General features: G+C 38.7%; 1 protein-coding gene across 2 annotated transcripts in view; it reads right to left on the bottom strand.

Moving 5' to 3' along the window:
* Positions 1-298: 298 nt before the first annotated feature.
* Positions 299-22,780, bottom strand: part of LOC118781866 (cadherin-11-like) — a 49,901-nt gene continuing 27,419 nt past the window's right edge. The window contains exons 2-12 of one of the 2 annotated variants that reach the window (XM_036534988.1): positions 16,853-17,271; positions 15,886-16,180; positions 14,901-15,020; positions 12,751-12,918; positions 11,150-11,337; positions 8,410-8,663; positions 7,141-7,277; positions 6,435-6,556; positions 5,750-5,867; positions 3,059-3,310; positions 299-1,672 (exon numbers count right to left, since the gene is read on the bottom strand). In XM_036534988.1, the coding sequence (XP_036390881.1) occupies positions 1,176-1,672; positions 3,059-3,310; positions 5,750-5,867; positions 6,435-6,556; positions 7,141-7,277; positions 8,410-8,663; positions 11,150-11,337; positions 12,751-12,918; positions 14,901-15,020; positions 15,886-16,180; positions 16,853-17,083 (2,382 nt within the window). In that variant the 5' untranslated portion in view covers positions 17,084-17,271 and the 3' untranslated portion in view covers positions 299-1,175. Of the gene's footprint in view, positions 1,673-3,058; positions 3,311-5,749; positions 5,868-6,321; positions 6,401-6,434; positions 6,557-7,140; positions 7,278-8,409; positions 8,664-11,149; positions 11,338-12,750; positions 12,919-14,900; positions 15,021-15,885; positions 16,181-16,852; positions 17,272-22,780 lie in introns of those variants that run through there. The other variant, XM_036534989.1, reaches the window with a different exon arrangement.

Below are 22,780 nucleotides of genomic sequence, written 5' to 3'. Positions count from 1 at the left end.
TTTTTCCTATTTTATTTACCATTTGTAAGACACACCGTACAACAGCATGAGATACTCTGCTGAAATAATGAACTTGCTGTTATAGATTAATTAGCTGCATTGATTTTTATAAAAGGAGCATTTATTTCAAAGTTTTCTGCTTCTTAGATTGAAGCACATAGTAAAGCAACAGTACAATGTTCTTAAAATATAAGCATGATGTTGTAACATTGAAATACTGATATCTGCATGTTTACTAAAATAACTTTTAAATTGTACAAATAGGTACCATAAAATTGACATAGAAATGAGGGTTTTCTGCAACAGGACAAATTGGTGTTTTCTCAAGAGGGAGAAGAACATACAGCAATAATGAAAATAAGGAATAAAAAAAAAACAAAATGATAATCTTAATAATATTACCACAAAAAATAAATTTACAATAATCAATGGGCACAAGTTTGATCCTCAAGGGACACTATTGTACATGTGTTAGATGGGTTTGCGCTTGCTTTAGGATATATTTTTCAAGTTATAAAAATGCACTGCGTAGCAAGTGTCCATAATTTAAGGCCATTTTTCAGCTCACAGCTTGCTTTTTATTGATATTTCATTTGATGAAAGTGGGTATTTCTTCTGAATTGAGAGAACACTTCAGTGCGTGTCTGTTTTTATTAAATCCATCATCCTGTAATTGTAAAAAAAAAAAGCCCAGGCAGGACACATTCTCCATTTGCAAGATGGACATGCTACGGAAGCAGTCACTGTCTCTGTATGATTTTTTAATAAGGCAACCTTTTTTTCCATCATGAGCACCCTTACGGTATCAACAGATCAATGTCCCTCTGTAAGCCATGTGCCACTACCCAGAGGTTTCTGTAAAGCCAAACCTACAGCAACCAGCAAATCAACATAACCAGAATACAGGGGGTTCTTTTATCTTGTTATCCCAAAATTTCATATCTGTTTAATACCCTAATGTATCAGTGTGTCCCACTAAAGTATCATTTTTCTTTTGGCTTCCCCTCATCACCCTGTTCAAATTGAGTTCCCTTATAAGGATGCAGTATACTACAAGTATACTTGAAACAAATAAAAGCAAAGTTTACTATAAATAGATGAACTTGTGGTATACTTATAGTAAACTTCACACACTAAATGCCATTACAGGGGTGCTAAAGAAGATCTCCTAGTTGTTAGGAGCTGTTATCAGCAGAGTCTTTGGTGCCATATATATCGGCCAGCTTCTTGAAGCGTGGACCCCAACTTTGGAGGTAGTCATAGTCCAGGTCTGAGTCTGTGGTGACCGATTCCAGGGAGCTGAGTGAGCCAGCAATGGAGCCACGTCCCTCGTAACCATAGATCTGGATGGAGTCATAGGGTGGTGCAGTGGGGTCATTGTCTGCGTCCGAGACCCTGGTCTTGATGAAATCATCCACGTCCACACTGTTGGCTAAAGGCTGCACTCCAGGCCGCAGTGGATACTGCAGTTCAGGTTTAATGTCCTTGCGGGGTAGGAAACTGTTGGCACCATCTGGGTTTTGCAGTGTAGCAATGTCAAAGGCCTCTGTGTCCTCCTCACCACCACCCTCATCATCGTACGTTATAATATTTTCCCGAATGTCTTCCTCCTCGAATACAATTAAGGGCTCCTTCTTCTGTCTGCGTAAAGCCACGAACAGCACAACGATGGCTGCCAAAGGAAAGAGAGTATAAATGTCAATCAGTCTACTCTTACTGCATTTTTCTCACAAAAGGGTATTACAACAAATGTCAATGCAGTATTGTTGATTGTCCTGGAATGATGCTCCCAGGTTTGAATCCCAATGGGACTCTAATGGATGTACCCCTTACTACTTCAGTGCATCCCCAGCTGTGTGTTTTGCAAAATTTACCAAAGCTATGTAGTCACTTTGGAACAGGCTGTTTGGTAAATCGTTACTTTCATTATTAAGTGAATAATAAGTAAAACCTAAAAAATACATTTAAATGAAAAACATTGTAGCAAGTTATATGGATAAAATAATGAAAAATGAATTCAGTAAAAGCCTGAAGATCTGAGCCTCAAAGTTAAAAACACCTTGGTCAACAGATAGGATATGAAACCAGAACTATGCAATACATTTGGGAAATTGACAATTCAGATCAAGTGGCAACTAAACACAAACGATAAGCATTGTCAATGGAACACAACTTGAAATAATAACAAAACTATAGAGGGAGATAGGATTACTCTACTGCACCATAGCAGTAATGTATAACACAGGGAAAGCTATCATTTCTAATATCAAAAAAGACCAAGATAAAATGAATCATTTGCATGGTGAGAACAGTTGAGGATGAGAGCTTTAATAAAGACATGCATTTTTGATTCCCAGGTAAGAGCCAAAGGTAGCTGCCTTTATCAGTGGCCCAGTTGTCTGTTGAAAAGGTAAAGCTTCTGCATGCGACAATGAACTCAGAAAGAGGGACATTTTAAGGATATCAACAAGCGGGTACAAAAGGTTTAGAGACCATCACCAATAAAGAGAACTCAAGCCTAATTTGAGGTGGTCTACTGTTTGTTAGGCTTCATTGTGGGTGAAGATATGGGGAAGGCAACTGTTAGTTTGTGCAGTATATTTTCAGTCTGAATAGGTTATCATATTCGAATGGCAGCCTATCATTCTTCCGCTAATCGTTCTTCCACACACGATCAGATAAATTAATCCCTGTTTGCAGGTTGGCTTTTCAAAACCTTTTTTTAATGATCTGCCAAATTTCATGTTTCAAATGTTATTTTAGTATGTTAAAACCATTGGATGTTCTGTTTTCATGTAGCTAGTTTACAAGTAGGCTGCTCTGTAAATCCACTGTTGCACATGTATGAGATTATAAACAGTAAATTGTTGTTCTTCATGGAAATAAAGATTCATCAGCCATGGTCCAAAAAGGTTCTTCTGTCAACAGATATTTATTCTTTAATGTACTCCAGAATTTAATCAATTAATTAAAAAAAGAATTAATTAAATCAATTAAACTGCTCCTGGACTAAACCCTCAAATTCTGTGAGTGTTAATGCTTTAAAAATAATGCTTACCCAGCAGAATGACGATACAGGCCAGTATGGCAATGAGTGCACCAGTGCTGAGCCCTGCAGGCAGGATGTAGGGCTCCACATTGCAAGAAAGAATAGTATCCTTGCTGTCACAGCTGCAGATACGGATAGTTAATGTGTTGGTGCTACTCATAGGAGGGTGTCCATTGTCATTGATCTCTATAGGCAGGAAGTAGATATCCTGGGTCATTCGACTGAAGCCCTTTCGGGTCACATAGATGCTGGCGGTGCTGTCTGTGCAGAGAGGGAGGGAGAGAGGATAATAGAGGTGGAGAGAGAAATAAAGAGTGTTATAAGAGTAATATGGAAATATGTGGATTCTTTTTTGTAGTCTAACAACAAGTGATACCAAAGTATGTAACTACAAAAAAGGTGGCATCTTGTGGCACTCAGTAGTCAAAGTATCACAGGGTATCATAGTTAGTCATCAGTTAATCCAATTGATTTCAAAAACATTCAATCAACATCCATAATCTGTTAGTTTTTTTTCTTGAAAACATGCATAAATAGTGTATTTTGATGCTATACTATAACGATTATCAGTGAAAACATGCCTTGAAAAGCAACATAGTAAAAATAGACTGGGTTTGAATTTCCACATTGAATGCAAGAGAGACATAAATCTCTGTCAGGAAGAGCTAAAATCAGCACCCATTTTAAAAATGCTCCCTCTCTTGATAAATACAGTCTAGCTGGACAAGCATAATCATTCTCACTCACATGTTAGATTTTGAAGTAACCTCTGAAAAGCTCTCACTTCCCCTGTCATTATATAGGATCAATGACAAGAGAGACATCTCACAATACTTGCACTTCAAAAAACACTGATATTGTCTGGAATACCTGATGTGACTTCATGCAGGGACAAACATATCCTGTTAAATGGCAATTAATATGTTTTAAATACCCACCTATACATTGATCCAGGGCTGGTTTGTAACTCCATAATACTTTAATGTATCTTTATAATCAGGGCCTTCATTTGTCAATGTTACATACATGTTGTACACACATCAGAAAGTAATCAATGTTGATAAATATGGAAATAGGATATAACACCAATTGCAATAAGAAATCTAAGAAGAGAAACTATTCAAAAACAGAAACAGACATGTTAGTTACCGAGATTGAGTCCAAGCATGAATTACTTTTTGGATCACTTAATACAGGCATGATGTAAAAAAATGCATGGGAGCATTGTAGGATATGGCAATAATTACACACCTGTCTCAATTCAGGCAAAATGGCAATTCATCCAAATGAACACAGATAATATTGTTTATGCATGAAAAGTTGTATCGTGTCCAATCACTTGCTGTGCTGTACATTCCTTATTCTACAATTTGGTGCAGCTGTAATGACCACATGCTCACCCTGTTGCTCTGTGTAGGAAGGTAAGAGGGTGAAGCGACAGTACAATGTATGCCAAGTTATCCTAGTTATCCAAGTAATAACATGAAAGAAAGAGTCATGTTAATGTCCTCCTTTTGAATAAAAATCTGTCATATCATCTAATACACATGTCTGCCTTGGTCATTACTAAGAGAGACAGAAGACAGGACAGCACAGTTTTGCCTACATTACAACATTCATGCACATGCATGGTTGGAGCTGTGCAGAGATTTATGCTTGATCTCAAGCATAGAACTTAGATATTTGTAAATCTCACACTTTGAATCTCTCACTCTTTTGAAATGATTGCATGTGGTTTATGCTGATTTGTGTGTATGCAATGTTGAAAAATGAGGGCCAAGGACTGTGACAGCATTGGATCTGCACAAAAAAGGTTCATTTTACTTTTCAGTTTTTAGAGTTCATTGTAGAAACTTTTGATTGATGTGTGCCATTATAAGAGACAGTGTGTAATTACCAGTCTAATGATAACTGTGCATAATTACTCTCAGCAGCTGTTAAACATCTCCATCAAAGTCAACATGAGCAGAAAGAGGTTCATTCCAGCAATTGCTGACACTCTCTGGAGTGGACTCACTAAAATGCAAACAGTGTCATGTGGAGAGGAGGTGTTCTCTAGCAGAAACTAAACAAACCATTTAATCCATTCCTCAACAGGAAATCCCTGTTACTCACAAGGACCATGTAATCCATTTTATGGCTGAGATTATGAAAACTTGATTCTAAATATATACCAAAATTTATTAACTATTCATTAACTAAAATATTTTCACAGCATACAGCTATTCATATATTGAGTCCTTCTGTTTATTTTCACTCTTTGCAAAGGTAGTTAAAATAAGATCCATATCACACATAAGTTGGTAAATATAATATATATGCTAGTTACGATGTAACACTCTCTATAAGACAAATCATGTGAATTGCCAGGTACAATGCAAAAAGAAAAAAAAATACTTGTTTTACTTTTCTTGTATTATTGTCAGACTTAAAGGAGCTTCTCTTGAGAAGTTCCAGAAGTAAACCACAAAATGACATCAGAGACATTGCCTGACAGAGACACCACATGCGTGCTTAGATGTAGACTTAAATTGTCTCATGTGAAAATAAAAACATTTTTGAATGCTCACTAGAAGTACACAGAGCCACAGAACCAAAAAGCGTCACAATAACAATAACGAGGGGCATACAGTTCAGAGAAGGCACATGTCAGGTGGCTTATGGATTGCATTCATACTCATACCTCTGTTGCACACCCACCTCTGTTGTCTTTTAGAGAGAAGTTCTGGTTGTTTACAGCTTCAGGTGCAATGCTGAAATGGAAGTACTGCCGATGGGCCATCTCATCCTTGTCCACTGCACTGATGGTCTCAATAAGCTGAAGGACAGAGTATTGGAAGGATGTTACACACATCCCACACACACACACACACATACACACATGCACGGTCATATGCACAACGCACACAATCATACACTGAAAACATTTCATTTTTTCCCCAACCAACTTTACATTTAATATACCCTGCTTGGTATACAAAATATATTTGAGTGACAAAGTGCAACTTTGTCACGTATTTTCATTTAAGGTTACATTTACCAGTGAATTTCTGAAGAAATGTTCTGCGTTACACACAACTACAGTTTGTTAACACAAAATCACATTATTATTATTATTATTATTATTATTATTGATAGCGGCAATACTGTGAATAGAGCAGGGTTAATGATTTCCTTGGTAGATGCCCTTTTCTTGGGCAACTCATACAGCTCACATTTGTCATATCCATTTATAACACTACATATGTACCGAACCAGTTTGGGTTTAGTACCTTGCTCAAGTGTAAAACAGCAGGATCCAGCCTGGGAATCACACTTGCAGACTGGTTACAAGCCAAATTTTTTCACCACTATTCCAATGGAATCCAGTCAATAGGAGACTTACTTTTCCAGGTGCAACATTTTCACAAACAAGGACTTCATTTTGGGTGGCGAATTCCGGGGCATTGTCATTTATATCTCTGACTTTGATGTTGACACGGACTTTTGCATCCTGGTGATGTCCACCTGTACAGAACAACGTGGAATCAATATTCATGCATGAATATGTTTCTAAGTAAGTACTGTAGCCTTAATTGAAAATTGAATTAATTACATGTTTATTAATGTTGGCCAAAACATCAACAGTATGTATTTTTCAAACGATGTATGATATTGTCATTTAGGTTACACATTATGGAACAGTTTTACTTATAGACAAGACATCTATGTATATTACAAAGAAATTTTTTGATTCTTGAAGCATCACATATATATTTTACATGTGCTACATTATTCCATATGTGAGCAGCCAAATGGTTTATATCACTAATGAATTCTTACACAGACATGAACACTTATTTCCCTCTAGTTGATTCTAGTGGCAGACACTGGATTCATGGCAGCTTGTTCCTTTTTTTGGTTCAACGTTCAATGTCTCTCTGCGTGTATGTTTGTTAGTCATAGAGGCCTGGCCAGAAACCAATAGCAGAGAGGGCGACACAGAAACCACATAAGAATACAGTGGTAGGCCACTCTGAACCCACATTATGGGAAGAATGCTGACCCAACCAGATTGCATCTCGAGTTTCAGCATTAGCACCCAGACATACCAATTTCTGTGGCACTGACAGAAATGTTGTGCCATGGCAGTGTCTCGCGATCCAGTGGTCTTGTTGTTTTAATGACGCCATCCTCAGGACCAATGCTAAAGAGCTGTTCCAAGTCCGTGTAGCGAGAGATCATGTACCTATTTGGGGAAACAGCCAGTGAGTTTCCAGTGGCATTCATGTATTTTAGAACAGTGTTTCCCAAATATTGGGCCACGACCCACAGGTGGGTTGCAGCAGATTTTATTTGGGTCGTCAAACAAATTTGCAGAATTTCTTCCATGGCCCACCTATCACACCCTTTCGCGTATACAGTCACACTGGTGTGATTAGCAGTTTAGCACGTATGCTAAAACTGGTGTGATTAGAAAACTAGATTAAAAACTGTAGCAAATGCAGCGGTGAAAAATATGAGAAACTTAATAACGCTAATGCTACATAAAATAAGTTACATGAAAAAGGGTTAGCCATGTAAATAGCACATAATGTGCCGAATGAGATTTGATGTGGAATAGACCTGATGTGGTTAACGAATTGATTGTTGACTGTTCAAATTGATTGATTGATTGTTTGAATAGCTCCACACTTGTTCTGATAATAGGCATGAGCATTTCAAAAAACTTTCAACAAGAAGCATGTTTTTGATGTTCGTATTGTTCTGATAATTGTACTTATAACATTGAATCTAGTATGAAAGGCTAGCGTACATTCTGTTTCTTTTACTGATGAGAGGAAAAAAACGAGAGTCTGTTTACTCCACCTAAATACAATTATTTTGTCTCATTTATAAAGTATTTAACATATGTATATGTTTTCAATAACACGTGCATAAAACGAAGTTGTGATTTATCAAAGGTATGTCTCTTCGAAATGGCTGGTTTACCTATTCAAGATATTATAGGTTGATGCGGAAATGGCAGTAAAAATGGTCAGGAACATTCATTTATGCACAAATCTGCTCTTCTCACGATTTATAGATAAGGCCTATTGTAAACTGGGTCGTGATAGTTTGTCATTTTTAAAAAGTGGGTCCCCAGAAAAAAAGTCTGGGAAACACTGTCTTAGAGTGATTTATAAGTATAAAGTTTGGGATCAGGTGCAGTTATATTCCTTTAAATATAAAAATATTGTCAACACAACTGGCATATATAAGGGACAATGGTTAATGAAATCGCAAAGGTCTACTATTTATACATAAATGCATTCTTAATTCAATACACAGAAGTTAAAACTCTCATCAATGGTCTGGAAGTGTGTGGCAAGGATTCCAACCTGACAGGACTGTTAGTGAGGTCAGTGTCTTTGGCGTGCACCCGTCCCACCACTGTCCCGTCAGGGGCATTCTCTTCCACCTCAAAAGTATAGGAAGGTGCGGTGAAGGTGGGAGGCTCATCTGCATCCTCTACCATGATCTTCACGGTGGCTGTGTCTTTGTAAGGGCCCCAGGAAAGGAAGCGAGGGTCCACATGCATGTTGGATGCCTCCACCCTCAGGGTGTATGCCCGCTTGGTTTCGAAATCCACTGCCTACAAGTGCAAAATGCAAGGATCAATCACTTTGTTTCCCCTTTTCACATACAAAACACATGCCCAGAAGAAATCCAACTAAATGAAATCATCATAGTGTTTGCCAACTGTAATTCTCTGTATTAATACTACAAATATTATATATAAAAATCACTTAACAAGTGAAGTGTGCCATTAAACTAATGACTACAGAAAAGTAGTCATTAGTTTATTGGCACACAAAGTAGTGACTACAGAAAAGGAGACAGGAGAGATGTTTTCTGTCTTTATGGAGGCTGACTCATGACTCAAAGCAGATTTAACAGTATGGATTGCTGAATGCAGAGATGTAGAAAATGCTGTCACTGTATTCCATGAGAATACTGGGAAAAAATAAAATTAGGTTTGAAAATGAAGATGTTATAGTAGATTTATCTAGAATTATCTTTCTTTTCCCTTCCTTTTTAAAAACAATCTGTTGCCATGATGCACAATTAAGCCTTTGTATAATTCAAGCCACTATTCATTAGATCTTGACATTTGGTACAAGTAGACAACAGGGTACATTGTACATTCTTTACCCTGACTGCTTTCTTTATCCTGACTTTATCTTGAATCTTCCAGATTTATAATTTAAATGCTACCATTTTCAGATATATGGATGGCTAAACTTTCATTGCAAAATATGCATGGAATATTCAGCAATGAATGTGTGAAATTTGGGAGTATACTACACTTACTTGCCTGTGTTATTTATTCGTTTTATTTGAAATGCACATGCAGTGTTGGTATAAAAGTGAATGGCTAGATGGCGCTGTTGCTAAAGATTTTTAAGCTGGAAGTGGAATATGTACCACCAAGACAAATAAAATCTTTTTCAGCACGGCCCCTTTAGCATCTGTCTTTGTGTCAATGTAATTTATGTAACTTAATATATAACATAATAATTATATGATAATGATAATATATCATACTACTTAATTTTTTTTTACTACTTATACTTAATATAACATACTTGTCACATAGTTTGCTGACACAAAGATAATCGCAAAAGGGACCAAGCTGAAAGGGAGTTCATTTGTCTTGTTTAGCTATGTGCTGTACACAAGTCTTTCATTACCTTTTATATTTCAAGAACAGAAATAAAAGAAAGCTTGACTGTGCACCAAAACAATTGTTTCATGTAAAAAAAACATATATATTGTGTGAGCAAACCCTCACAACTTTCATAAGGTGGCTCTGCTCTCCGGTTGTCAGTTTAAGGGTCTGTCTTCCAGCCTGTCAGTAGCCAATTACAAAATGAGAATTGCAGTTGGTGGGGGAAGTGCTGTGAGATTCCCCTACTTCAGCTGCAGTGATTGGTTACAAGGTCTTTTTTCTCTCCCCTTTCTTTCTCATTCACTTTTGTAATCTCTTGTAATGGAGTTGTGAAGACCGAAAAACAAGCCTGACCCAGTTCTTTCTTCCAAAAGGTTCAGAGAAGCCTTTTGCATCTCCTGACACCATGGATCCCCCCTCCAATCCTTTATTTTGGCACCTAATAACTCTGACCCAGAGTAATCAGCAGTAGATAATATCCACAATGTTTGCCCGCCTCTTAATATTCAGGCAGTGCTGTCTGCCTGCAGTTGAAACAGAATACTTGATTAAAATTGCAGCAATTCTGTCAGTAATTTTGACTTGATTTTCAATATGCATTAAAGAGTTTAAGGTGATGATTTCCTGAGAGGTGTATCAGGGAGACATTATTTTACTGAAAAGCAGCCTGACATCAAAGTTACTTGCTGTCACTGTTGCACAGAAATTTCAGGCAAAGTGGCACTGGATTGTGGTGTCTCATCCAACTTGACCTCAGTTTACCACAGGGACAAAAAATTTGTATGTGACTAGTTTCAACAATTCATAAAGTTCCTTGACAAACCCTTCCATGTCAGTTATTCAGCAGCGCCCTTTTTGTCTCATTGAGACATAGATAACACAGACTGGGCAGAGAGGAAGTACAAAATTTCAAATGCAGCTTCAGCAGAGGGGCAGCAGCAGGGGGTGGAGGGCAACAGGATCTTGACTGAGGTCTGTGATCCCTCTCAGTGAGAAGCAAAAGCTGGCAGAATTTTGAAATGAAAGGCACTCCTCCAGGGGGCATCATGCCAACCCACCTACTGCTGTGTGAGGAGGCATTGAGTCCCTCTCCCTGCACAGCTGGCTAATGCCTGTCCATCACAGGTAGCTCCAGGCTCACACTTGCCTCTGAACACACACAGGGCAGGTCTGACCTCTTCAGGTGTGTCAATGCCAGAGTAATCCTTGCCCTGGTGGGCAGAGAGGACTACGGGAGTTAGCTGGAAATCTCACCACTGACCTGGAGGCTCTCACTGTGACAGCCAGGCATGAAAGTCAGTGCTCATGCACATAATAAGAAACTGTGCTGATGTCACTGCAATCATAGATTGAAAAAATGGGAAACAGGACCCTGCCAGACTTGGAAAGAATCAGCTATTCGTGCATACCTTTTTCAATTTGATGACACCCTCGTGGGTCTCAGTGTCTGTAGTGATTTCAAACACGCCCATCCCATCTCCCTCAATCAGGCGATATGTCACCAGTCCATTTTCCCCCAGGTCAGGATCCTTAGCCTTCAGCCTGCCCACCTCCTCACCAGGCACTTTGTCCTCTGAGATGGACATGGCATAGACACCTGGCATGATGGGCAAAAGTAGCATAGAGTTCATGCCATAAAACAGTTATTGGAGACTACACCAAAGAAAAAAAATAATCTTTAAATATGTGTCTTCATTATGAGAAAAAAAATCTGATTTTGTGATGCTCCTATTTTCCTCACACAAAATTTCGCATTTCAAAAAAAAAAAAAATCCTCTGCTGCTGAAAAACTGGAGCCAAGTCAAAGGGCTTCTTTAAATCATGATCAAATTATATTTGCAATCTCTAACATTGGCCAAGGCATTCTTACAGTAGAGAATGGTTCACCTGCCTGGCATGTGAAACTCAGCCAATGAAACTGCAGCAGGCACACAAGTCTTGGCGGAGCAAGTGTACCATATGGCTCCCACCTCCTCCGCTCTGACTATTGAAGTGCTTGGAGCCAAATGCTTCAACCACATGTAAAAATATCTTTGACATGGGAAGAGAGCCTTTAAAAAATGAAAGCCAGGTCTGCCACTTTAGTCAGATTACATAAATATAAAAGGCTCCTTTCATGAGACAACTTAAATAATACTTCAAATGGCCAAGGAAGACTTGTGGAACAGATTAATGTACATTTCGTGCAATGTAAATGTTAAGGAATACAGTGTAGAAAACAAATATACATATTATTCTGACACAGTTCACCTTGAAATGTTTTCAGATGAAAACAAAAGAAACTGATCAACTCTTCACACATGCCCTGATAAACCGACTGCATTTATGTGTATGTGCATTAGCACCCTTAGAAAAGGCCAACAAGCACAAACTGTGGCAGCATTGTGCTAAATACTTGCTCAGGGCCAACATACAGATTCTCTGTCTTTTCAGCAAATGACCCCAGTCCTAACTGGGAATGCTCCCAGTTGGGCAAGGTGAGCCAAGTTTTTTTTTTTTTTTGGGGGGGGGGTGGGGGGGGGGTGAGATCATGAAAAAGACAGGGGTGTCTTTGGAGCATAGCCCTAAGCTCCACAGAAATTAATGAAGGTGATATTACAAGAGAGGAGAGATAAGATATATGTGCTAACATACACACATATATACGCACACACATACACAGATTCCTCTCATTTACAAGTCTACACACAGAGACACACTCATTAACAGCAGTTTTTGCCAGGAGACAAATCATGAGTCCCTCACTGAAGGGTTTCCAGGAAGTTCCATTTAAAGAACAAATAAAAATTATAAATAAAAGCATTTCACATGATGTAAGAAGACTACTCATCTATGGTTATGTTGATATCTTAATATTGGAGGGTGAACCTGAAAGAGCCCCGAGAAGCTTCCAAAAGCAAATATTTCCTGCTGAATATGTAAATAGGGACTGATGTGACAACCTATGGGTGTGTACATACTGAGAGTGGGGTCAACGTTAAGGGGAGAACCACCACTCTTCCGCACTCACTCTGAGGGAAATTGGGAGGGTTGTCGTTGACATCTGTCAGGGTGATCTTCACTTCTGTTGTCCCTGACAGTCCCCCCATGTGGCCCCCCATGTCCTTGGCCTGTATGACCACATCATATTCCTGCCGCGCCTCTCTATCCATGTTGGGAAGGGCTGTCCTAATGATCCCTGTGGACACAAGGCATTAGGTCAGGTGGGCTCTGCATGTGACCTTAAACTTACAAACTGCACTCATACTACTCTAGCATTCTGATGTCAAGTGGTTGAAGCTAAGCAGGGCTGGGATAAGTTACCACTTAGATAGTGGACCTCCTGAGAAAACAAGGTTGCAGCTGGATGGTATACTGGGCCAGAAGGGAGGACCCCTCTCTCTGGATCAATCTGAATCTGGGCCTCAGTCTGGTGATGTCAACCCTGTATTGTAGGAGGTGCTGTCTTTCAGATGAAACATTAAATTGACTTCTTGACTAAATGTGGTCATACAAGAACACATTGTGCTTATCAAAAGATTGGTAGTGTCATAGCCTATTTCGAAATCTGGTCACCTAAACAACTTTGCATCCCCCTAGAGGTAACAGGCTATGTAGTCCTTCCCTACACTCCACATTTCCCTAGATGATCACCAGAGGTGGACACCCTGTGTAAAATTCCTGCCACGTATTTGTTCTACCCATTCACTAAATAAGGTGATTTCACTAATTAGCTCCTCTACCTGGCTGAAGAGTTGTGCTAATTAAATTCAGCTGGTGTAGTGCATGGGTGGAACAAATACATGGCAGGACTTTTACTTTTTGAAGCCAGGGTGTCCACCTCTGATGATCACTGATTAAGAGAACAGTGGTCTTTATTAACCTACCTTCTTAATAAGAATGAGAATGACTAAAAACTCTGATATAACTCAAATATAACCTGTAAGGACTGTGTATGTTACTCAGAAGAATATTGTTTACTATGCAGGTGCTTACTTTGTAAAAAGAATGTTCACTTTTTGATCAAACCAAGAATATACATTTCTACAAAGATGTCATGACTAAATCCATTTTGATCAGCAATTTTGCTTTTTTGATCATTTTGTCTGCCTGTTTTTATGTTCTCTCATTTTTTGCAACTTTTGTAACTGTGCAATGATACGACTTTATGTGTGTTTTAAGGATTGCTTGTAATTGTGTTGTCACTGGAACTGTGATTAAGCTGCAGGTTCTTCAGCAAGCGGGCTGGCACTCCTTGTAACACAGAATATTATGAGGACAGTTGTTCCTCTGTGATATTTAGCTGAGCCTTATGCTTGAAATGCAGATAAGCCCAAAACGAATTAGAATTTGAATCTTGGACGTGATCCAGCAATATAGTTTCAGCTTTGGATTATTAGCAGGTTTTTTTTTCCCTTTGAGCTGTCTCCATTTGGCTAGCAGGTCTGGCACTTGGAGGGTTTTTGTCCAATCAGGATATTGCTTGGCTAATCTAGTTGCAAGTTACATTGGTCTGGCAGACAACAGGTGGACTAAGGCCTAGCATGAAAAGAATCCCAAGGCAGGAGAGAACTACCCTCACAAAGCTCTTATTGGAACAAATCTCCAATGAGGTATTACAATGCACTTAAAAACACAATATATACTAACTACAACAGCATTAATGAATAGATTACAAAATCGAAGGAAAAAAAAATGCTGCATTTTTATTTTTCAGCATGTAGAATCCAATTAGTTGCTATGATAGCAATATAAATTACAGGGGTAATGTATCATATATTCCCATTACTGTTATGATTGTATGTACACTTCTGTTATGTGCAGGGTTTTGAATGGTCTGGCAGAGAACAGGTGGACTACGGCCTAGCATGAAAAGAATCCCAAGGCAGGAGAGAACTACCCTCATAAAGCTCTTACTGGAACAAATCTCCAATGAGGTATTACAATGCACTTGATAGAAAAACACAATATATACTGTGTGATATAGCTACAACAGCATTAACAAATGAATTACAAAATCAAAGGAAAAAAAAAATGCTGCATTTTTATTTTTCAGCATGTAGAATCCAATTAGTTGCTATGATAGCAATATTAATTACAGCGATAAGGTATCATATATTCCCATTACTGTGATGATTGTATATACACTTCTATTATGTGCAGGGTTTTGAAATCATATACCTGTCTGTGGCTCCACTGAGAAATATGGCTGACCTTGCAGGATACTGTATACCAGTCTGGCACTGTTTCCATAAGTTGGGTCATCCGCATCTGTGGCTGTCACCTGCATAACTGAAGTACCTGGACACCAAAAGACCACAAAATACAATGAAAACAAAAACAACCACTCAAGCAATGTGGGGAGTTACTGCAAACAGCTTTCAGACACCCTTAATGGAGTGACAAGAAGTAATAAATACATTGTGTAGATTATGAACAAATCCACTGCAATCAAGCCCTGAATTATAGTATGATCAGATGGAATTTGATCAGAGCCAAACCAATTCACAGTTGATAGGGTTTGCTTCTTTGGGTTTCATGGGTCTTGCCCAAACAAAAGCAACAGAAACACAAGCATGTTAAAACATGAAATTGTGATCTGAAAATATGGCAGTATAGTTAACTAAAACTGATGCATCATGCTAAATAATCAGTTAGTGCAGACAATGTCCTCCAGTGCACGGTGCAGAGTTTATTGTCTATCAATGAAAGGCAGAAAGAATTATAAGGAGCAAAACTAATTCCCCAAGTCTTGATCATTTCAAATCAATTCACTCACAATGTTTACAGCAGCCAGCAGATATAAATATATTTGAAATTGGCCTGGCTCAGAATCCTGTCCTGAGCCCACAGGAGCATCATTTACATTGTCAGCTGGCGGAATCGCAAGGTAACAGATCGTTACTCAGCGACAGGTCTGCATTAAGGATGATGCATTGCAGGGAGCTGGGTTTATGCAGCTCATACCCACTCACTACTACTGTGCCAGCAGCATGGGTGTGACCTGACCTGGCCTGGCCTTTCTAACCACAGCAGTAACACTTTCTGCTCTTTTTGCCCTGGTAATATTTGAAAACATTGTCTAAAATGCATGGCACCAAGCTGATTCTGGGAAAGAACTGCTGAGAGAAAAAGATTCCATTTAAACAGACAAAACAAAACTCACCCACATTGGACATCTCTGGCACCGTGGCATAGTACGGGCCATGAAGAAACTCAGGGGGGTTGTCATTGATGTCCTGCACCTTGACAATGAACTCCGAAGGTGGCTCCAGGGGTTTATTGGTGTCTCTGGCCACTGCCTGTGCTGTCAGCGTGTACTGGGCCTGCTCCTCTCTGTCTAATGTCTTTGTGGCATGAATATTCCCCGTCTTGTCATCAATAACAAAAATAGTACCTGCACCTTCCCCTGAAAGAATGTACTTGATGTTCCCATCTCCAGAGTCAATGTCTGAATGAAGCTGGTGAGATGGAAAACAGTTAGTATGGCATACATTGAGAGAATCAGTATTTGAGTTTAAAGGCCAAGAGCTGCGAACCATACATCACAACTAAAGAGAATAGTGTAGAATAGTGTAAATTAAAATAATTTGTTTAAATGTAAGCACATACAGTAATGTCACATGAATAAATTGAATAAATTTGCCATTTTTTACCATTCGAAATGCCACAGTCAACATTTTTTTGGTTGTGCCCTATATTTGCAGAGTTGCAGATGCTTTATTTATCAGACTGGAGGAAAACTGACAAGCTCAGCATGTGGTACTCTTTTCATACTGTACTTATTGTAGTTTATTGACTGATTTCCAGAAAGGCCTGTGAATCATTAAAACATAATACAACAATAGGACCTCTTGACCCTAAATAATTCCATCCAAAAACTGCACCAGCCTGGCCCTTGAGGAATTAAAGAAGCAAATTCATAATCATTATTTCTTTGGACCAATATATCACTCCTTTTCCCAGATGCCTGTATCTTTGGGGGAAGAAGGAAATCCAATTTATGACCTTTAATCAACTAGGGCACTGATTGCTTTTCTGGAATGAATGGAGGATAATGCAAGGACTCTGTGAGCAATGAAAACCCCATCATCAGTTAACCTGAGGAAAAAAAAGTTTGAAATTGTGCTCACCCGTCCCACAAGTACAGGGTCTGGTCCCGTGTACTCCTCAATAACAAAGAATTGGTTCCAAACCCAGCCCCTTTTGGAGCGATGGAGGACCTGACCCTCCTTACCCCTCTCCTTGTGTCTATGCAATGATAGCCATCGCCGGTGTGTGTGTTCCGAGGGAATGAAGGCATGGCTGCATATTGCCAAACCCAAACATAGCAGAAACACCTGCAGTCCAAAGCCCTCCCACATCCTGACAATATTCGCCAGTCTCTTCCTGTGTGTCCTTCTGGGACCTGATACAATCCTGGAGAAGTTCCAAAGACGTTCCTGATACTTGCTGTGAGGCCAGGCCTGACCTCACCCCCGAATTCCAAGGTTTGCTTTGTGAATCATTGTAACCATTCCCTCTCTTATGCAATTGGATTCTGGATCAGATTCTGTTATGAGAAAAAAAAAAAACAGAAAAGACAACTATCAATCAAAAGGGACATCCTGGAGTAAATACCGTATATATGTGTGTCATTTTTAGCCTTTGGTGAAATGAAATTTTAATTGTTTTGACAAAATCTAACCAATAATTTTATTCTCCTGTATGCTGCTCTAATTAATGGAGTTAACAAAAAATGCCTTTCCTTTCTAAAGCTGTGGAGGATGGAGTACACTACATCCAAGATTTCAGCCTTAATGCTGAAATATCATCCCAGACATGTTCACAAAGGCAAGAAAATCTCAAGATTCTTTTTACATATGATTTCAAAGTACCCAGCATTTTTCAATGCATGAAAACAGATATTCATTATTTACTTCATATACATAAATTAAAACAAATGGCTCACTAAACTCCTGGTTATGTGCAAACAACAGATTTAAAATCATTAAATAATTGCTAAAAATATGGCACTAATTTAAACATCTGTAGCAACAATACAGAGTTTATCTGATGTAAATGGCTTTGGTGCTTCACACCACAAAATTGTGGAGAGGAGGTGTCAAAGCCAGTCCCATGATATGTTTTCATCAGTTTTTTGCTTGGCCAATCAATGATAGACAGTGTACCAAATGAGCCTGCAGGGGATTTTCTTATCCACTGAACTGCTAATAACATTCAGCTGCGTTGACTGTTATGTTCCTAGTGCTTCAAAGACTACAGTTTCACAAATTGCTTAAAGACAGAGCTCACCATGGCCAATATATGGTCAAGTGCAGAAAGCAAACCGAATCTTCCAGCTCTGTGTCAGACCAATAAATCTAGACCAAATAAAGTGCATCTACCAGTGAAATAGGAAAATGGCTATCCTAACTCTCGACTAGCCACTCTTCTGTCAGCCCCCATAATAAACACCTGATAACACTTCTTGCTTTCCAATTGGCTGTAAATTGGCAGTTATTCTGAAAAGAGGATGTTTTTTCTTTCTTATGTTATTGAGTGGTCACCAAAACATCAAAGTTCTGTGCTGTGTGTTAAAATGTGTTTTCATGGCTCCCGAGTGGCTCAGAAAAAATCACTCATTCTGAGTGTAGACTGAATGCTACGGCCCAGGTTAGAACCCGACTGTGTCACTAGCCAACAGTGACCGGGAGCTCACAGGCGGAGCATATTGGCTTCATTCCGCCAGGGATAGGGGTGGGTACGTCGGCAGGGGATTTGGTCCCATTAGCAACAGTGACCCCTGCTGGTCGATCGGGCGCCTGTGGTCCACGTGCCAACCTGTATATGAAACGTTTTCCTTCGACTCATCTCTGTGCTAGCTTAGCTTGTGGACCACAGTGCAAAAAGAAGCAGCGGCTGACATCACGTGTCCCGGAGGAGGGTATGTGCTTGTCCACGCTCTCCAGGATTGACAGTGGGGGTTGTGCAATGGGACCAAACGTCGATGATAACTAATTGGGCATTCCAGAATTCAGGGAACTGGCCATTCCGAATTGGGGAGAAAATGGAAAAAGGAAAAAAAAAAACAAATGTGATTTCATTGTCTGAGGCCTACATCCCGAGAGGCAGGTTTGCTGTGGAATTTTTTTCACAAATAACACATACTGTTTTCCTTACATGTCCAGCAACACACTCTCAATTGAGATGTCCTCTGACCAAGCACTGAGACAAAAAAAAAGAAATTGGTAACTGTTCCAGGCTTGCATCAGAAAGGCAAATTAATTTTCAATTCGCGTCAAATCAAAGGACAGAGGCAGACATTAAACAAGTCTCAGACACATACTGAGCTTCCTTGTTTGAGGTTAAACTGACATGACTGTCATCTACTGAGCTGAGAAGCTCTTTGATATGAGCAACTTTTATTCTTGAGGCTTGACCCACCCCACTTTCAAGGTCTCTATTAATTGAATTCCAACTCAAGGCATAGTCTGTCATCACTTCATTCATTCATTTGCCTTTATTGGTTTAATCAGTAGTTCTTCCTTTTGTTTTTGCTTCCATCATATGGAGTCAGGAGCAGAGTCAGCAAAGAAGAAAAATGGAGCAGACTGGCAATTCAGGAAAAAATGCAATAATTTCTGTGGTGAATTACATTCAAGGCCTACAATTACAAGGAACCACTAACCTTGCAAATAAGGGACAAAATCTTTGTCAATAAAAACCTTGCTTCATTAAACATATAATGTGCCGTATATACTACCAGTCTCAGTATATGTTAATGCTGTTTATTATGTAACGTTAACCACTCACAATTTATATGCTATTTGCAGAAAAAAAGACTCAGTGGAATGTAGGTCTGAAATGTTCCTACCCTCTACAGCTAAAGTACCAAAAAAACAAAACAAAAAAAACCCTACAGCTCTGTAAAATAATCCCTGATATTTTCCCACAGCAGAGTGGGTTGGGTGATAGAGCATCTTATTCACCTTCAGAAGTAAATCATAAACTTGGAATGTCTTATGAAATAGAAGACATGCAAGACATTTGTTGTCACAAGTGTGAGGAGTCACTATCATTACAGACTGACTTGCCACAAGGGATGTTATAACATCTAAATTAATTCTCCATACTCTTCTACTCAGTCTCTAAAGTGTCATGGCATGGTTTAAAGCAGCAGAGAAAAGGTTAGCGCTAAAATATAAAATACAGCTTGGGAGGAAATAAAAATTAACTTCAAGACTGGCTTACACTTCCACTGCTGCATCTTGCCATGACTGATCTGAATTAGAAATACTCAGAGAAAAAGCAAATTAATTTCTGTTAGCTACTAGACCTAGACTCCTTTCATTTCCCACAACGTTTAGATTTTTATTTATTTTCTTTTTGTTATTCACAACAAATTTAATAACAGTCACGAGAAAAAAAATGAAAGGAAGCATTCACATCTTTGTCCCTTTAATACAAAATGAAAAGGACACAGAGTCTTGTGGCCAAGATAATATTGTCACAGAAATGGAACAAATATGACTATGTTTCTCAATGAAAATTGTGCCATTCTGGTGTTACAACAGGAAGCTAAATTCTCCTTTTCTTTGACATCCTGCTAAAGACAATGTCCATTGGACCAAAAGCCCCCTCTGTACTTCATTTTATAATGCTTATTGGTATACCATTTCAATGGAGAAATCAGGTTATTTTGCATCTGTATGTTACACACTGAATGTTTTATATCTTGGAATCATTTCCTCTAAGAGTGCTCTATTTTTAGAGTGCACTTCATGACCCATCAATCAGAGGATGCATTCTTCATCTTCACCTCAATGTCTACCTTTGCTGATAGACATGTATACATCACTCTGTTGCTGATGGGGAATTAAGTAGATCGGTGTCAAATATTCAAAACTGCAAGCAGTTGTCTCATGAACTCTGGCATTTGGATCTTTCATGTTTTGACAGGCAAGTGCACCCACTCCTGCAGTTGTTCAAGCCTGTTCAAAGAGCATACTCTGAAACTTTTTTGCCTGTGAAAAACATAATCTGGATGCAATATTGTGAAAAGATGCTATCTTGCTGCAGATTTTCAATGCAGCTATGTTACTGTAAAACCTTAACGAATTGCTTCAAGAAAGAAAAATACATTTCAATTTTTTTTTTTTCACAAAACAAGAAAATATATCCATAAATCTTCCTATAATAATAAGGAAAAATGCTAAAAAAAAAAAAAAAAAAAAGAAATTATTCTATTGTTCCTGTTTAGCAAAGAGGGGTCTTTAAGCCAGTAGTTATTATTATTATTATTATTATTATTTATTTAATTTGCTGTCAAGAAGAAGGCTTTTGGTTTCTCATTACTGAAGCTTGCTTCCTGTGGCCATTAATAGAAATTAATTTAAAGAAAATACCTTCTGTTCAGAAAAAGGAACCCGACTCTTAATTGCCGTTCAATTACTAAGACTAATCGGTGTAGGTGTTTGAAACCAAAATAACCTGAACTGGTTTTCTGCATTGTGGAGCCAAAGAAATCTGTATTCAAACAGGTGATTGATGTGCAAGTTGTACCAAAATAGGAAATATGGTAATGATCTCATCATGGTATTTTCCAGAATTGCTAGAAGAGAAGGAACATTGTGAATCTTGTTGTTGCTCAGGGGAAAAGACAGCATTGCTACGGAAACCACAGCTTCAATGGACAGTGGATGACCAAGGATAGCTGGGAGGTGGCGACCTTGCAGAGGACCTGCACTTTAAGTGATGTTATTTCAGAATAGCCCTTGACTCAGCTCTTCCTCAATGTTCAAGAAGGCAGTTTATGCCCTTGGAGTTGAAAGCGTTATGGATGCGGATCACCTTACCGTGCCAAACAAAGCTCAGCAGTCAGGTTCAGTTACCTTGAACGATGTGTAAGAGAAGAGAGTCAACAGGAAAATCTCAGCATTTTTTAAATACATGCCTTTAAGTTCTGTCAGGGAGCTGAAAGCAGAAAATCTATCTTTCATTTGAGAACAAACACATATTCAACTCAGCTGCTCACAGCAACTCCTTACAATGTTAAATGAAGAACAACCACAGAGCGAAAGAGAAGAGTTGAGACAAAGAGGAAGGACATGAACCAGACACCAGACAAGCTACCAGAGCTAGGAAAGTGCATCCATATTCACACAAATAGACAAGGGGATAGGGGATAGGGGAGCACTGGGTTCCACATTGAATGCAAACATGACTCTGCAACATAAACTGCCACTTTAGGTTTTGTCTCTGGGCCTGAATCATTTGTCTATCATTTGCCTCTCATGCCTATGCAAGAGAGGGAGCCTCTGAGTCTTCTTCAGCCAGTACACAAGCTTAGCAGTATTTACAGCAACAATTAAGGATCTAGATTAGCACCTACATGGTTATGATGATGTTTATTTTATTCATCCCAGTTCACAACACTTTATATCATCATTTATTCATGCAGGACACATACTCATTCATTAGTGTTGACAACAGTCTGAATTCTCACTCTGAAATTCTTAAATTTGATGGCACCTTCCCTGAATAATCCAAACAATGTGGCTGATCAAGTGCTCTGACATCTTTCTAAATGTGGAGAATTATTATTAGAATTCATGTTTCATGTTTACGAAAACAAATGAACTTGTAAAACACTGTAATATACTAATGAGTACCAATGAATAATATCTTCCCCAATGAATTCTATAATGCACCATGTTTGATCTCTGCTCAGCGCCAAACTAGATTGACAAATAAATGACTTACAATGCTCGGATACAAATACAGGAATACCAGCCAAGCTATTCTGATGATACCAATTGACTAATTTTAATTCGCTACATTCAACTACTGTCCTTTAACAATCAGCTAAAGATTGACTATTTTTTCATCTAGTTGGGTCAAAACCATAAAATATGAAATGAGCACACACAGCTGAAGTACTATCTGAGAACCCAGAACAAACTAGCTCAAAATGACCAGTCAAATTAGAATCCAGAGTACATCGATATAGAAAAAAAAAAAAAAAAAAAACATCTGCCAAATTCCTTTCCTTCTGCATTCAAAGCATAAAAAGAGTTTCC

Source organism: Megalops cyprinoides, chromosome 8, assembly GCF_013368585.1.
Source record: "Megalops cyprinoides isolate fMegCyp1 chromosome 8, fMegCyp1.pri, whole genome shotgun sequence".
NCBI classification, from domain to species: Eukaryota; Metazoa; Chordata; class Actinopteri; order Elopiformes; family Megalopidae; genus Megalops; species Megalops cyprinoides.
Note: the sequence above shows the minus strand (reverse complement) of the source record. Positions and strands in the feature narration are given on the sequence as shown.